Consider the following 18,550-nt stretch of genomic DNA (forward strand, 5'->3'; position numbering starts at 1 on the left):
GAAGCGTCTCAGCCTGAGATTGTCATTTGGGGTCTCTGTTAAATTATATTGTCCCCAGTTTCATGTTTGCAGATTGCACCACTTTGTTCCTATCAGAGTAATTCCAATTACTTATTTTCTTTTCTGGACTCTAGGTTTTCTGCATCTGTTGGCATTAAAACTGAATGACAATTTTTTTTAAAAAGATTTTATTTATTTATTCGACAGAGATAGAGACAGCCAGCGAGAGAGGGAACACAAGCAGGGGGAGTGGGAGAGGAAGAAGCAGGCTCATAGCAGAGGAGCCTGACGTGGGGCTCGATCCCATAACGCCGGGATCATGCCCTGAGCCGAAGGCAGACGCTTAACCGCTGTGCCACCCAGGCGCCCCCTGAATGACAATTTCTAATGAAAAACTCCCCACACCATATAGAATGAGGGAAAAGCCTAGCTTGCAGTTTCCTGCTCACAAATGTTCTCATCTCCCTGGCTTTTTAAGCAATTGTGTTGCTTTTTCTTGGGCACTGGCCCCATTTTTCTCAGCTCTCTGGTGTTGCTCAATTCTAGAATCCTAAATAAAGTGCATATTTCATGGCTACTTGAACAGCAAACAGTTTTTTTGTTTTTTGGGTTTTCCCCTTTGTTTCATGTAGGTCTCTCTCAGTGTGTCTTCATCCCTACTCATTTTAATTTTCCCATCACCTCAGCTCTGAGTCTTGTATGTGAGTTACCACACTCTAAATTGGAAAGAGATCAACATACAATATCATGCAGCTTAAGGATCTTTTTATACAGTCATTTCAAAACTTAGGAAACTTCTCAAAACACACTTAAACATTTTTTTTAAGTTTATTTAAGTAATTGCAACAGCCAATGTGGGGCTCAAACTCACAACCCCAAGACCAAGAGTCGCATGCTCTACTATGAGCCACCTAGGTGCCCCTCAAAACACATTTTAAAATTATTTTAACTTTTACCGAAAAGCTTAGAGAAAATTGTATTGAGTATATGGACTTAAAAAAAAAAGTTCTTTTATTTTCATTCATTTCATGACTGAAGACCCAGAATTCCAAATAAATCAAAAAGCTATATTCTCATATTTAAACAAAGCAGTTTCGCAGATGAAAAAAGAGATTTAAAAAAATCTCTAATGTGTGATCTAGAGATGTGTGTATAGAAGAACGAAGAAATCAGAACCATGAGCTGTGCAGTCTGAGATCATGCCTTCAGTGCTGTTTGCCGTTGAGGGCCGATAGTCTGACACCCCTTGACACCCCCATTTGTAACTTCCAGACTGCTTGATCCAACTCTGTTCCTTACAAGCTAATCGCATAAAGGAGCGAAGATCCTAAATAAGGGCAGGTATTTTTCCCCAGAAAATATCCTTTTTTATAAATTATTTACAACTGACACAGTTGTGTTAACATGGAAATTCTGCAGGCTCTTTCATCTACAATGTAATTTCTAAACTAAATCTTGACAGGATTATCACCAAAAAACCTAAATAAATAGGGCTGGTAAAAAAAAAACACACACACATGACTCCGTGTGATGTGATCCTTTGGGGGGGGGGGCACAGTGACGTGTTTGGGACGTGGGAATTCAAGTATCAATGTCCTCAGCTGCCCCAGGCCCCTGGGTTGCTGCCCTCTCATAGTTAAAATGTCTTCAGTGTTGCAATCACCCGCCCTTGGGACAAAGAAGTATTCTTGTGACGGCCACCCTATTAGGACACAACCACTGAGTAAGAGTGAGCTCCGGCAGCCCTCGGACAGCGTATCAGGGAAGCAAGGGTAGGGAAAGGAACACGAGGAAAGACAGAGGAAGAAAAGGATTCCCCGGCTCCAGGTAGCATCTACGGGAACGAAAAGTCATTTTCTCTTCCACCAAGCAAGGGAGCACTTCATAGAGCCCTGGCTCAGACAACGCAGTTACAAAGTCCGAGGAGGGAAAGTAACACCTGCTACTAAGGCGCTGGTAGAAGGATTAACGATAAGGAGACTCTTGGGCTTGTTTCATCTTTATGAGATTACAGTACACACACAGCCAACCTCTGCGGGCCACGTGGGCCAGCCAGTTTTCTTCACACAGGATTTTTACCGGCCATCTATTTGAGCCACCCTTTTAAGTACAATGGGGACAAAACACGGTCATCATCCTGAAAAATGGTAGGAGAAATCAAGAGACATGAAATTGAAATTTGATCACAACACTTTTATTTACTAGTGTAGTTCTTTAAAGAACTCAGCAAGTTGTAGGAAGTGATGATTTATACCCTCAAAGAATTTTAGCACTTACCTAAGTTACTGGCTTTTTGAACCCCATTTAGAACATTTAAAACATTACCCATGTTTGCTATTCCGCTTACAACATGAGTATTCAATTACCATTGTCATATGAGCTCTTTTCGTGCCATACCAAACTACTGGAAAATGTGTTAACATTTAGCTGAAAACTAGAAACACCTCCCTCTCTAATGAGGGAGGAGCTCTATTTCTTGGCTGACAATCCGATGCTAAGAATGGTTTCAAAAAATTCATGAGCGTTAGATTATTACTAAAAAATGTTATTGTAAAATACATTGAATTTTTAGGATGCTTTAGGATAGATACATTATAGTCAACTTAAAAAGTGTAATTGACTTTTTTTTTTTTTTGAGCAATGGCGTTTTTAAAAATTAGGGCAATGGGATTTTAAATATTTGCACATACAATGTATTTTCCTAAAATGTCATTTTTCCCTAACGTTACTGATTGGGAAAGAGTTGAAACCCTCACTAGAAACTGCAATTCTTAATTTCAATTCTTAACTGGAGCTGGATTTTCCCTTTAATAAAATCAAATCTGTAAAAACACCTTGTTTCAATAGGATCTCGCAAGACTGGAACTTTAAAAAATGTTTTCATTGCCCTCTTTAAACTGTATGAAGGGATCACTTCTATTAAGAAAAAATGTCATGTTAAAATATTTTGGAGATTGTGAATACTAAAGATTAAAGAGACATTTCTTATCTCTGACCAGCACATACATAAATTCAGCTCTCTTAAAAAGAAAGCTTAGGCCTAGTTAAAATCCATTATTGCTATCTCTGCCACTTATCGATGCTCCCTTAAAATCTACTCCTGTTTATTCAACATTTAAAAATTTTAATTCACAAACGTGTAAAATCCAAAAGTGTGGCATGGCATTTCAGGTGGCACTTGGTCCTACTGAATTTATAAACTGTCCCCTCGGCCAGATTGTAAACTTGAGAGTAAGCGCTTTATTCTAGCCCTAAGACCTAACTTAAGGGATTTACATATAATAAAATGTTGGCAATGGCTATGAAGGATACAGACTAGTGGATAAGTTTAAGAGTCTATTTAATTTAATTTAATTTTTTTTATTTTTTTAAAAGATTTTATTTATTTATTTGACAGAGAGAGACAGCCAGTGAGAGAGAGAACACAAGCAGGGGGAGTGGGAGAGGGAAAAGCAGGTTCCCAGCAGAGAAGCCTGATGTGGGGCTCGATCCCAGGACGCTGGGATCACGCCCTGAGCCCGAGGCAGACGCTTAATGACTGCACCACCCAGGCACCCAATCAATTTTAAGACCTAAAGAAAACTTAACCTTTGAAACTACCTCAAATGACATGGAGTCCTGCCCCCAAAGCGTCCATGGCCTGGGTCCAGAAGCAGTACCAAGAGCAGCAGACTGAAGCCAGCAAGGAACTGAAACTCACAAGTTTTAGCTGCCAATGGATGCTAGTTCCTCATGTCTGAGATCTTGCCCAAGAGACACCAGGGAAAAGATCTATGCATAATTTTTTAAAAAACAGTTTTTAAACAAAGCTTAAGACTTTAAGAGGTAGGGGAGAGGTGCCTCACACTCTAAGGATCGACGTGGCAGAATCCTACACATTTGCACACAGGAGGGGGTTTGCTTTGCTAGTTTTTCTTCGGTTCTAGAACTCCTAGAAAAACTAAGATCCTTTTATAAAAGGTTTGAGACCACAATCTTTAAACAAGCCCTCATAGAAACTCATTTTCCAGTCATTGTATTAATAGATCTATTTATAGATGAGAAATGGGTTTTGGTACATGTGCCCTTGACCCTGTTCTTCCCTGAAACGAAGTCAATTCATTCACTCACTCACTCAGCGTCTACGGTCCCTCTACAAGAGGGCAGGCCCTGTGTCAGGCAGAGCAAAGTGACGTGGTCCTTGTGTGGTCGTGTTCTACAAATGCACAGCTGGATTAATGCGATTAACCCATGCTACTCAGATTTCATGAAACGGAGCATCAGAGACACAACTCTCTCTCTGTGACCTCAGTGAGCACCCTGTATCTGGTGGACATGCGGTTCTTGTGTATTCAAACACCACCAATGCCTCTTTGACTTTTAACTTTATTTGGCAAAGCAGCACTGCATAAACTGTTCAGTGACTCGGACCCAGCTTACACAGCATGGTAAATTCATGTACATTATCAGCAGCAAATTAGAAACAGAAAAAACAATACTACGCTACAAGTCTCCTATAATTTTAAAGAGGGAAAGGAAGAACTATGTCAGTTATGTCCAATCTGAACAGCTAAGTGTCGTAAAGGACATCACTGGCCACCTTCTGAAGTTTTAATATTTACAAATGCTTAGTTTTACGGTAACAAAGCAGCTGATTGTATCTACAACATGCTACTCTATGACACCACATCAAAAGCTTTAAAAAGGAAGCTCATCTCTAGTTTCTTAGTGGCACCTACCAGACGTCCAAAATCCAAGAATCTTACCTTGTGAATGGTGGTGTTATCTGGTGCACAAGAGCAAGCTGATCAATTAATATTGAAACAGAATTAAGTGTCTAAGAAAAACCACTCCTCGAAATCAATTCCAAACTAAGTCCTCCATTTTGTGGAACCCCGTCTTTTAATATTTTAAAGTAAAATGTGGGCGTGTTAAAGTAATAATACACAAATTTATACTTTGCATCGTTCCTTCACCAATTCGGCTTCTGTGCCTCTGAAGAACTAGAAACCTTACAAAACCACACATTTTCATGCTGAAAATAATAGTGTAACAAAGTCCAAAACAAGCTGTGATGCTGTTGGTTTTCAAAAAGCTTTGAGGACTGAGATGAGCGATCCACTGTAATATTATATACTGCTCAAGCGGTTGGCGCTTTTACAGTTCATCCCTGGGGGTAAAAAAGAGAAATGCGTAAGTAGGCGTTACATACTACAAAACGTGGCTTTCTAATAATTTAGATACGATTAGTAAATAAGTAAAAATACACCCATCCCCAAGCATTAAAAAAAAAAAAAGGCAAACAGCCCCAAGTCAAAGCAAAAATGGAGTCAGCCATCCACACATCTCTCATGCTACTCCAGAATGAAATATGAGACCGGAAAGCCCTGGATCCCTTATTTTTCATTCTAAAGGTATCTTTCTTCCTTCAAGACCAAAATTCAGAGAAATTTTAACTTTTAGATCTAGGATCTTGCTAACACTACTTATCATAAAATGACTACTTATAAAATGGCGAAGGGCATTCAGAGTTGGAATACTTTTTTATAGTTACATTGACAAAACTGGACAAAAATGTGGTCTTTTGCTTAGACTATCTGCTAGCAAATGCTGAGTGGGACAGTCTCCACCCAAACTCTGGGAGAAAAAGCATCCTGTGTAGGTATCTGTCAGCTGATTTCAGAAGGTGGTTTCTCAGCTGCAGAGGAAACCACTCGCTCAGCTGGGTGCAGCACCGTACGAGCCACTGCCAGCGAGGAAAGGAAGGGAGGAGAACGCAGCCTGAAGAAACTGTACGGCGTATAAACCACACCTCAAAAAAGCTGCTAAAAGTGAAAAAAATCAAGCTACCAAAAAAGCCAAAAAGCTTCATATGTGAGGATAATCTGAGTGACAAAAACATTGTTCAACACTCAAGAATTTTAGTGGTGAAGAAGTATGATGTTTGCAACTAAATGTCAAATGATTTCAGGAAAAAATATGACCTGTGTGTATATATAGAGAGAAAGAGGGAGTGAGAAAGCAGATGTGGAAAAATGTTAACAATTGGTAACTCTGGATGGAGAGATTCAGGAAGTCTTCGTACTATTCTTACAATTTGTCTGTAATAAAAATTTTTTAAAGTTTTTTAAAAGTTAAAACAAATTCGAAGGGAAAGTAAATAAAGAGCTAAAATTTCCCAGGTATGTGGTGAAATAAGGGACTATCAGATAATATGCTTCTTTTTAAAACTGAATTTTGTAAATTGCGTGAGAAATTATTTTAAAGATTACTTCTCCCATAAGCTGCCATTGTCATAGAGTACTGGATTATCTGTTAAATGACAAATTATCAGTTCTGGTTTCTCTTAATATATTCTTCTAAATAATTTAAGCACTATAATTCTCATAGAATAGATTTTACTTAAATTCATGCAAGCATTAAAATATTTAATCTACAAAGAGTTCACTTGCAAAGTGCTCTATTCATAAATTCACTTGTGCTTTTTAAAATGTGAATTGAAGATACTATTGCTTTTGTAAAATAATTTACCATATTTGACTTGCCTGTTGCAAGGCACTAAGGATATTATAAATAAATATCCTTATTGCCCAACAACACAGTACAAACATTTCCAAATATCCTCTTCAATTAAAAATTTTTTTTAAAAAGGAAAAGGATAAAAACTCTCAATAAACTGGGTAGAGAGGAAACGTACCTCAACATAATAAAGGCCATATATGACAAGCCCACAGCTAACATCATACTCAGTGGTGAAAAGCTGAAAGCTTTTCCTCTAAGATCAGGAACAAGACAAGGATGCCCACTCTCGCCACTTTTATTCAACATAGCACTGGAAATCCTAGCCAGAGCAATTAGGCAAGAAAAAGAAATAAAAGGCATCAAAATCGGAAAGAAAGAAGTAAAACTGTCTCTTTTTGCAGACAACATATTATATACAGAAAACCCTAAAAACCACCAAAAAATGTCAAAACTAATAAACTAATTCAATAAAGTTGCAGGAAACAAAATCAGTATACAGAAATCAGTTGTGTTTCTATACACTAATAATGAACTATCAGAAAGAGAAATTAAGAAAACAATCCAATTTATAATTATATCAAAAAAGAATACCTAAAACAAATGTAAACAAGGTGAAAGATCTGTACACTGAAAAGTATAAGACATTAATGAAAGACAGTGAAGAAGACACAATGCTCATGGACTGGAAGAATGAATACTGTTAAAATATCCATACTACCCAAAGCGATCGACTGATTCAATGTAATCCATATCAAAATCCCAACAGCATTTTTCACAGAAACAGACCAACCCTAAAATTTGTATAGAACCACAAAAGGCCCCAAATAGCCAAAGCAATCTTTAGAAAGAACAAAGCTGGAGGTATCATACTTCCTGATTTCAAACTATATTACAAAGCTATAATAATCAATATAGTATGGTAGTGCCATAGAAAGAGACACATGGGTCAATGAAACAGAATAGAGAGCCCAGAAATAAACCCACATATATATGGTCAATTAATTAAGGAGCCAAGAACATACAGTGGGGAAAAGATACTGTCTTCAGTAAATGGTGCTGGGAAAACAAGACAGCCACATGCAAAAGAATGAAACTGGACCACCATCTTACACCACACATAAAAAAATCAACTCAAAATGGATTAAAGACTTGAATGTAAGACCTCAAACCATAAAACGAAACTTAATGTGATAATCATGTTGCAATATATATATACATACATATATATATCAGATCACTATGTTGTACATGTAAAAGTAATATAACACTATGTCAATTGTATCTCAATAAAACTGGAGAAAATCATATTGTAAAAAAGCTAATATGGGACAATGCTGATGACATTTTATTAAATGAAAAAAGATTACAAGATAATGCTACTATATGATCTCAGGATTACAAAAAGTTGTATACAGAACTATGAATAAAAGAGTAAAAAAAAATATCTACCAAAATGTTAATAGTAGTTATCTCTAGGTTCTGGGACTGTGGATGATTTTTATTTCATCCTTTGTACTTCTAAAAATTTTTACATTACATATGTATTATTTTGGTAGTCAGAAACAGTATTATTAAAAACAAATAAAAGGAAATGTATAGCACTAAAAAAACAAAAAAGGAAAAGAAATTAAGCCTATAGATCTGAATTTTAACATTTAGGGTGCCAAAGAAAACCAAAAATTTGCTGTCACTGCATGTATAAATCTTACATCCTAATACTCCAAAATCCATATAACTTTCAAGTTATTTATTTTTCCATTTAATGTTCCAAATTCTACATAACTATCTTTATCTGACTTACATGTGTAGATCACTTAAAATAAAAAGTATTATGTCCTGAATTTCTAGAAAGTCTCTTTATTATATATGTGCTAAACATATTCATTAGATTAATAACTATATACATATTTTTATTATATAATATATAATTATATGTAACTTATTTATTAGATTATTAACTCTAACCTACTAATATTAGTATTATATATTCTTTATCAAGAACAAATGAAAAGATATATTACCAAGAAACAATAATCAAAATCCATGAATGGTTTCTACTTAATGGGTTTTCGGAGATAATAAAGTAAATTATATAAAGCATTATGAGAGACATAAAAAGAATTCTAAAAGCAACAAAATATAAGGCAAAATATGTCATAATGCTTTAACGTATATAAAGAAATTAAAAAGGGACAATATAGAACAATATGAACACAGGATCAGCTGGATACCCTAGGACCTATACCATCAATCTTAGAAATGCCCAACCAATTCATAACATGCTCTTCATGTGCACATGGCACTTTGGGATGACATTGATAAGCAAAGCGCTTACAGAACGAGAAACATTCCTCGGTTTCATAAACTTATTCCATTGACTCTTGTGACCATTAAAAGCAAAAATAAACTTACTAGATGATTAACAAAATACTGATTTCTACATATAATACTTATGTAAAATAAAATACAAATTTAAAAAGTATGCAGAGTTTATGAAGCAACTAATACAACTACCATACATGCATAGTCATGAACATAATACCACAGGTTCTAGGTCTATGGCTCATACATCTGGCATTGTCTCCCCTTTTATTACTCCACCAAAATTATAAGTGACATTTTTCCAAATATAAGGAAACGTAAGTCTACGTTCAGGCCTTCGGCTTTATTTGGCATAAGACTTTGGCAAGCCCACTAGGGCTCTTTTTTCCCCATATAGTTCCTACCACACCTCCTCAGCAAAGATTGGGTCTCACCCTCACGGAGCACTGTGACTAGCTCTGGACTCCTTGGGAAGAGAAGGATGGAAGGCTGGTGAAAAGCTAAAGAACGTCCAGAAGCATGGGGATGAGCTGTTAAATTAATCCTGAAGAAAATCTGAAAGAACAGAGATCACCTAACCTGGCAATAAAACTGACTAGGAGCTCTTGAGATGCTATTCCCAAACACGGGCTGGGCACTCAGAAAGCGGTAAGTGACTCTCTTCAACCACATTCCATCCTTACTACCACTGCCTTAATTCAGGCCACCACCATTTCACCCTTAACTTGCTACAACCACATTCTGTTTGACTGTCGTTCTGTCCCTCCCTTTCCAATCTACTCTCTACACCACTGCCAGAGTCACCTTTCCGAAATGTAATTCTGATTACTTCACTGTCTGGCTTCAACACTATTGCTCCCTACTTAACACACGACACTCTAATTGCCTGTTTGTCTTCTTTAGATTTTTTTTTTGGCTCTCCCATGTGACTGTAAGTTCCAAGAGAATGGTCAGTTTCAAATTCTCAGCTATGTATCCATAGCCCTAGTACAGTCCCTGCTCTCAGTGGGTTCCAGTAAAATTGTTTCCTCCCCTTATGGCCTATCATGGTAGGTCCCCTGTCCCTGGCTATGTCAACGTCTTTTCTGGATTCCCATAACCTTTCCCATATTTCTTTGAACAGTCCTTTCACTAAAATCACTTTAAAATCCTAGCTGAGCATACTTTCTGTTCTGGACCCTTACTGAGAGTCTAAGAATACAAATAGAAATAGCAGATTAATGGTCTCTTTAAATTTTAAGTTAACTGTTATTTTCAAACATCCTATTTTCTAGTAATTTCTTTCAGTACAAAAAAAATTTGATGAGGCAGTTGTTTTTTCCAATTTTGTTTTCAGATTTTGTTTCACCTTTACATTCTTTAAACCTATATTCTTTAAACTTACAGATGTACAATTAAGTAACTGATTATCTCTGGGGGTGCCTGGCTGGCTCAGCTGGTACAGCATGCGACTCTTGATCTCAGGGTCATGAGTCCAAGCCCCACATTGGGCATAGAGCTTACTTAAAACAAAACAAAACAAAAAAGACCCACTACATCTTTGGATGTAGGAAAATGTGTTTGAACAAACAGAAAATTTACAACAGAAAGAATTAGGAAGTCTTCCTGGTACAACTAGAGAAAAGTTTCCAATGATACGTGTGTAAAATTGCTCAATCTTTTAAAAAGTTGAAAAGAAAAAAGAAAAACAAGTATATATATTTAAATATTTGGTAAATGACTTGTCCATAAATTTAAAAATTATTCTAAATTTAATACAAATAGTTTAGTTTTCCAAGGGGTGAATACAGGTGTTGTGGAAACCTAGAGCTTGTATGACCTGCGAAAGGGGGAACCTCTTCATGAAGGGAAAAAGAGGAGGACTAAAACCAAGACTGCATATAATATTAGGTGTAAGGCCAAGAAGGCCCCTAAGTATGTGAAGGCCCTGAGGCTTAAGTTTCATTCACTTCATGCTAAATCTACCTCTGGTTATAAAAACAAAAAACTTTTTTATAATTCCTTCATCATCAAACTACAGTGGAATGTTCAATACTAATACTTATTGTATATAAAAAGAAAACTTTTAAACTTATTCATGAAAATCTGAAATCTTAATTGATATCAAATTTTGGTAAGTTCAGTGTAAGTTTGCCCCTTTCATACAACAGCCAAGTATACAATTATATAACAACATAACCATACTAGAAGCAAAGTCAAGGAAGGTTGTAATTAGTTGTTAATAACTATATGATTTTAACTGACAGGACCCATAGTTTTTAAATTTTTTTTTTTAAGAAGTGGCTGTGCTCCAGGTTAGAATTCAAAGAAAATAGCTATGTCCACATTAAGTGAAGAATAAAGTAATTCCTAATAAGATATCCCAGAAATGGACAATCAGAATGAAAAGAAAAACTGAGTTAGATTCAGTACCATTTTTGCAATTAAACATTGATTCAAATCGTATCTTTCCAAAAAAAATTAAGAGGTCTATTAAACTTACAATCACCATTTTACTTACTAAAAAATAATTATCTTAAAATAAGTACCTCTGTCAAATAAAAAGATTCTAAAACAAGGAAACTTGTAAAGTCTTTCCTATTTTGACATTTAATTTTAAATAGTCTTAGCTAGTGTCATTCTTCCTTATTGATCTCACTTTTTGCCACTGAAGGACATGGGGAGGGGAAGGGAGAAGGAGGAGAGAGGAAGAAGAGAAACCTTGGCTTCAGACAAAATACTCAGATTACGCTGAGACATAAAACACAGTATGCATTATAATGAGCCATGCTGTACTGAGGATTATGCTGCATGCTGTTGGCCCTTTGGGTGGGTTTGTGAGACCTGGGCACTGCATTCGCTTTGAGCTCACAGAATCCACTCCCCTCCCCAGGAACTTAGTTAGAGCGGCTTCAAAATGGGCTGGCCAGTTCTATAGACTGGCAGAAGTTTATTCCTTATAGTGGCTCTGAAACAGTAGCTGAATGTAAAACAGGCACAGGTCGTTAGAGAGAATGTCAATGAACCTGACTGAAAGAGAGAAAGCAAGCTGAGAGGAAGAATGTCCTCTCTGGGATTCTGACACCTTTGAAAAGTGGGACAAGAGTATCTTTTACCTTCTTTCTCTTTGTAACAATGGTATAACAGGGTGTGAACGGGGCAGGAAAGGATAGCCCCTTCTCTTCAGACCAAAGCCTTTGTTTCCGTGACCATAGAGCAGCTACGAAAATGATTTGTGAATACAGAAACAGAATGGCTAAAAATAAAATATCTTTAGAAAGTTCTGAACTGTGGCTAAAAGCCTCTTTTTAAAAAAGGGGAAAAAAAAACCACCTTTGTGCCAACCAAGTCTCACCCCCCTTTCCCAAAGATATGAGTTAAACCAAAAGAAGGGCAGACTCATGCAAAATTTTTCTAGATTTTTAATGTAGTGAATTTCTGATGTTAAAATGGAGTAGCATAAAGGTGACAACCAAAAAAAGCAGCTCTTGTGGTCTAATGTCTTAGAATCCACACCCTTCACCTTGCATGTGTGGAAGAAGAAAGAGCAGAAGATAAAATCACTTCCACCTGGACCACTGCTTCTCTTTATCTGTTAAAGGCACGTATATCACTCCCATCAGGGGTTTCATCTTGACACTGCCGTCCTGTAGCTTGTCATACTGCTCCAACATCTGGTTTCCACCTGCGGGACCAACTGGCAATATCAATCTGCCACCAGGCTTTAACTGGTCTATCAGCTAAAAAGAAAAAGAAAAAGACATACACACCGAGTTACAGATTTTATATTAAGAGTCATTTTACATCACCACAAACAACTTCCAGTGTCCACGGGCAGAAAGCAGAAATGCACTTTAGTATATACATACTTTGATTGTTAAACTTATTACTCAATCACCACTTACCCATTTACTTATCAACCTCCTCTACCAAACTACAAGTTCTCTGATGAGAGGGACCGTGTTCTTATTCATCGTTGTGCGCTGGCCACCTAACAGTACACGGTACAACTGCAGGGCTCAAAAGGAGCTGAACCACATCATGTACAGCTATCCTCTTGGGAAGACCAAAGGCAAAGCAGAACACTTCAATGCCTGTGTGCCTGCTTTGAATCTTTGTGGTTTGGAGCGGAGAAGGGAGCAGGGAGTGCAGAAAATCAGTAAGGAGTCCCTATCCTGTCACTGTAGAATTCAGGGCATCACTGAGCCAAAAAATAAGGGAACCTCGGTTTTATGACTGAATTTAGGATTGCTGGCCCCATGACACAGGCAGGTAGGGCTGGAGTTCCTGCAGCATTAGAATGAAGACACCCTTGTCAATGAGAAACCAAGACTACTCAGTGAGAGCCTTTCCAGTCAGAAAACTTCTAGGTCATATGTTACCATTTGAATGTGGCCTTATGAATGACTACTAACCAAAAACTGTAAGGGAGAAACTTTACTTTGGACAGCACTATCCCAGAAAAGTGGGTCCTCAATTAAAATTTCAGTTGTCAGCAAGCCTACCTTATTTTTCCCATTTTAATTTTTACTCAAGTAATTCTTTCAAGTATTCTTTGAGTTGTTTCTCTAAATGTCAAGGTTTATGATAAAATGAAGCAGACTTGACCCTACTCCAATCTTGCTCCCTAATCTAGTCATTTTAAATATTTTAAATGCTCTCAGCTGTGTCTTCTAGTATTTACTTTTTTGGTAGTGACTATTTCTAAAGCTTATCTTTTATGTTTTTCATTAAAATATAACTGACATATAGCATTGTATTCGTTTTAGGTGTACAACAGAATGGTTTAATAGTATGTGTATACTGCAAAATGGTTACCACGATAAGTTTAATTAACATCCATCACCACACAGTTATAATTTTTTCTTTGTGATGAAGAGAACTTTTAAGACCTACTCACTTAGCAACTGTCAAATATACAATGCAGTATTGTTAAATCCAGTCACTATGCTGTAGAGTCTTTATATTCTTATTTCAAATGATATGCTAGATGAGGCCTGAGCTCTCTTATTCTGCTCCTTTCCCCTTTTCCTCAATCCAACCAATATCATAATTTTTTAAAATCATTTTCAGTTATGACTGTAAAATAATTTGCAGCTGAGCCAAGAGGTATCCAATGCTTGTTTCCTTTCTTATACAACAGTGGTTTATCCTGCACTTAGAAACTGGAAGCTCTTTCGGGGCACCTGGCTGGCTCAGTTACAAGAGCACGACTCCTATCTTGGGGCTGTGAGTTTGAGCCCCACATTGTGTGTAGAGATTACTAAAAAAAAAATTAAAAATAAAAAAAAAATAAACAAAAACAACTGAAGCTCTTTCTTTTTTTATTCACTTAATTTTCTTTGTAACTGTTTTCTAAATATTTGTATCCTCCAACAACTTCTCAGTAAGATCTTCAAAGTCAAGCCTATCTAATTAGTGCTCTGTTGTTGTTTGGTAGACTCCTTCCAGTGCCTCCCTCCTCCTGCTCCGGGTCTGGGCTGGTTATTCCCCAGGCCCGCTGCACAGCTCTCGTCAGGAGACTTCCCTTTTAGCACTGGGGACTCTCGCCATCTCTCTCCTGAACCAGCTGTTCTACCTGCCTAGATCCCAAGGCTTCCTCTTTCTGATTTTTCCTACTCTCTCTCTCCTCCCTTATTTTTTGACATTAAAGCAATTTCTCTAGAAGTATTCTGTGAAACAGTTCATGGGGTATTTTAGAAGAGAGAGACTAAGATTTGCAAGTCTAAAACTATCTTTATTTTACATATTTGACAATACGTATGGGTACAGAATTCAAGGCTGGAAATCATTTTCAGTTCAGAATTGTGAGTTTGTTCCTCTGGCTTGTTGATTCTAATGCTGCTGTTCTGCAGTCTGATGCCTTTCTGATTACCAATCCTTAACAGATCATGATTTGTTGTTCTAGAAGCTTTTAGAATCTTTTCTTTATCCCTAACAGTCTAGAATTTCATGGTGATGTTATGGTTCTCTTTTTTTCTCCCCTCTCTTTTTAGAAAAAAATCATCATACTGGGCACTCAATAGATCTTTTCAAACTATAGAATCATGTCCTTTGGTTCTGGGAAATTTGCTTAGGGCTTAGGGCTTAGCACTAATTGTTCCTCATAAAGAATTTCAAGCAGCAGCCCCCTTGGCAAACCCACACTTCATCTCTGACTTCCAAGATCCTCATGCCTCTGATTTCTAAGCCCTTTCTGAGTTGTGCCGAGCAAACTGCTTCTGCAGTGATCCCCTCTGCAGGCTCTTTGGTCCAACTTCCTCTGCCCTCCCGAGTCAGTTATTACTCCATCCACTTCCCATCTGCATACACCACAGGGTTCAGGAGAGCATGTATAATCTCTCAGATAATGAAATATGGAGTCTGTGTTTCTGTTTCCTGCTTTTCTAGTTGTTTTGGGGTGATATACAAAAGGAGGCATAAATATCTTTTCTGTTACCTTGAAACTGGAAAGCCCCTCCCTTCAGCATGCCTCTCTTTAATCAGATGTATAAAGACCCCTATAATACTTCCAAGTGCTACTACAAATTTACACTGAGCTAGGGACGCCTGGGTGGCTCAGTCCGTTAGACGTCTGACTCTTGATTTCGGCTCAGGTCGTGATCTCAGGGTCACGAGACCAAGCCCTGTGTTGGGCTCCGTGCTCGGCAGGTCAGCGGGGTCAGCGGGGAGTCTGCTTCTCTCCCTCTCCTCTGCCCCACCCTCTGTGTGCATACTCTTTCTCTCTCTAAAATAAATAAATTAATCTTTAAATTTATATGGAGCTAAAGCCAGAAATGCCCTTCAAGATCATCTCAGGGACTTAGTGGAGAAGATAAGCCCTGCATCCAAGCCCCTTCATTTAAATACAATTCTATTACACATTTTAATTGTTCCTACTAGGCTGTATTTAAAAAAAAAAAAAAAGTTAAAAACCTATGGATCATGTGTCTATATGTGAACATTCATTTATGACTTGTACATCTTTCTACAGCATATATGGTTTTAATTTTAAGTAAACTCTACTCCACACATGGGGTTCAAACTCATGACCCCAAGATCAAGATTTGCATGCTTTACTGAGCCAGTTAGGCATCCCCTTTACAGCATATCAACCCTTCAATTAAAATGTGTTAAAACCACCGGTTTAGTTTTAAAAAACAAACAAACAACAACAAAAACAACAAAAAACAGGTAACAGGGCCAGAGAAAATAAGTAATTTTCTCAAAGTCATTCAGTCGATAAATAGCAAGTCAATGACCAGAACAAGTTCCCTAACTTTCAGCTTCTCACCAACTGATCTAAACACATAAAAAAAGAACCCTTCCAGACTGGAGAGTGGCTGAGACTGGACAGAAGCGTCACTCTCAGCCCCTAGTCATCCAGTCCAGAACTGTGGAAAACTCAGACACCATAGAAACTTAAGATCTCAGTGAACTTAACCAACGATTATTAAGGGCTGACAGAAGCTCATCAGTCCTACTGAAATAGAAAACCAGTATTGGGGGCGCCAGGGTGACTTAGTCAGTTAAGGATTCGACTCTTGATTTTGGCTCAGGTCATGATCTCAGGGTCCTGGGATTGAGCCCAAGTCAGGCTCTGCACTCACCTCAGAGTCTGCTTGAGTTTCTCCCTCTGCCCCTACCCCCATAATCTCTCCCTAAAATAAAAAAATAGACTAAAAAAAAAAAAAACCAATTTTGTACTTAAATATTTCCTTGATTATGTAGTATACAATACTGAAATATCCTTCCCTCTCGTTGCAACTATGCAAACCCTACTATTCTTTCAGATTCAGTTCCAATTCCATTCCTGTATGTAGTCTCCTTAACTGTTCCACATGAAGCTCTCTCCTTCCCTTGAACTCTTAACAGTAGTACATGTTTTCCTTTCCCTTTAACATATATTACATGCTAATGATATGCTATAATAGCATTAATTTCCCTGTTATATGTATGACATATTTCTTCCAGAATATAAGCTTACTGAGGGTAAAATGTATAACAAATATCTCCTGGTCTCACCCATGCACTTAGCAATCTTGCACATTCTGGTATTTAATAAAACACCAAGTGATTATCAGATCATGAACTCCAGATGGTTTTTCCTAATTCTACGGGCATACTAGTTCTTAGATGGATCAAATGCGGTTTCAAATAAGACAGCCACGAACTATGATTTAGTAATTTTCCAAGTCATTTATACAACTCTTTGCATATGAAAAAAATTGCCTACTAAGTGTAATTAAAATACATGACATAAAAGTCTAATTATGTTTTATCAACTAGAAGTCATTTCTCTATAAATCTTTTATAGCTGTAGTTGACTAAAGCACAAACACACAGGAAAAAAACCCAACTCACTGCCTGGGGCACAACTGGGGCTGCAGCTCCTACGTGAATAGCATCATAAGGGGCTTCTTCGGCATATCCCATTCTTCCATCCCCCACTGAAAGAAAAAAAATTATGCTTTAAAAATCTGTTCAGATAGAATTACCCAGTGTGAAGAATTATAGGAGGTTTAAAGCAGAGCAAAGAGAGACTTTTAATAAATGATGCTGGGACAACTGGATATTCATATGGAAAAAAAAACATTTGAATCTCTATCTCTTACATGCACAAGAATCAATGTCAGATAGATCAAAGATCTAAATGTGAAAAGCTAAAATAAGGCTTCTGAGAAATAACACAGGGACATAACTTCATGATTTCAGAGGTCTTTTTTTTTTTTTTTTTAAGATTTTTATTCATTTGTCAGAGAGAGAGAGAGAACACAAGCAGGGGTAGTGGCAGGCAGAAGGAGAAGCAGGCTCCCCCCTGAGCAAGGAGCCTGATGCAGGACTTGATCCCAGGATCCTGGAATCATGACCTCAGACAAAGGCAGACGCTTAAACAACTGAGCCACCCAGGCGTCCTGATTTTAAAGTAGTCTTAAACAAGATACGGAAGGGGAACCTGGGTGGCACAGTCGGTTAAGCATGACTCTTGGTTTTGGGTCAGGTCCTGATCTTAGGGTCTTGATCTCGGGGTCGTGAGATGGAGCCCCACATTGGGCTCTGTGCTCAACAGGTGTCTGCTTCGGATTCTGTCTCCCTCTTCCTCTGCCCCTCCCACTACTGTTCACTCTCTCTCTCTAAAATAAATAAATTTGGGATGCCTGGGTAGCTCAGTCGGTTAAAATAAATAAATTAAAAAAAAAAAGACACAGAAAACACTGGAAAAAGCTATTAAGTCTGATACATTAAAATTAAGTATTTCTATTGGGGTGCCTAGGTGGCTCAGCTGGTTAAGCATCTGCCTTCAGCTCAGGTCATGATCCCAGGGTCCTGGGATGGAGCCCCGCATCGGACTCCCTGCTCAGTACGGAGTTTGCTTCTTCCTCTGGCCCTCCCCCTGCTCGTGCTCTCTCCCTCTCTCTCAAATAAAAAAAATAAAATCTTAAAAAAAATAAAATTAAATATTTCTATGAATCAAGAAAGCACCAATTTGAGTGAAAAGGCATGCCACAGAGTAGGAGAAAAGATTTGTAATATGTATAAATAGACAAAGGGCTAATCTATAGAGGTCCTACATATCAAAGAAAAATATAAACAACTCAGTATCTGAACATTTCACAAAGGAAGACATCCAAATGGTCAAACATATGAAACAGTGTTTGACCTCACCGGTTAGGAGAAAAATACAAAATTAAAATCACAAAGACTTACTGCTATACACTAACTAAGTGGGTAAAAAGAAAAATCTAACAATACCAGGTGTTGGTAAGAC

The 18,550-nt window shown here is 37.6% G+C and overlaps 1 protein-coding gene across 3 annotated transcripts in view; it reads right to left on the reverse strand.

The window, feature by feature from the left end:
* Nucleotides 1–4,351: 4,351 nt before the first annotated feature.
* The window catches only part of PCMT1 (protein-L-isoaspartate (D-aspartate) O-methyltransferase), a 40,286-nt gene continuing 26,087 nt past the window's right edge, over nucleotides 4,352–18,550 (reverse strand). Inside the window, exons 6-9 of one of the 3 annotated variants that reach the window (XM_057310976.1) lie at nucleotides 17,146–17,231; nucleotides 12,373–12,542; nucleotides 6,677–6,820; nucleotides 4,352–5,149 (exon numbers count right to left, since the gene is read on the reverse strand). In XM_057310976.1, coding sequence (XP_057166959.1) covers nucleotides 5,137–5,149; nucleotides 6,677–6,820; nucleotides 12,373–12,542; nucleotides 17,146–17,231 — 413 coding nt within the window. In that variant the 3' untranslated portion in view covers nucleotides 4,352–5,136. Of the gene's footprint in view, nucleotides 5,150–6,676; nucleotides 6,821–12,325; nucleotides 12,543–17,145; nucleotides 17,232–18,550 lie in introns of all 3 variants that reach the window. The other 2 variants (XM_026505034.4, XM_026505035.4) reach the window with 2 other exon arrangements.

This window comes from Ursus arctos, unplaced genomic scaffold (genome assembly GCF_023065955.2).
Source record: "Ursus arctos isolate Adak ecotype North America unplaced genomic scaffold, UrsArc2.0 scaffold_13, whole genome shotgun sequence".
In the NCBI taxonomy this organism is placed as follows: domain Eukaryota; kingdom Metazoa; phylum Chordata; class Mammalia; order Carnivora; family Ursidae; genus Ursus; species Ursus arctos.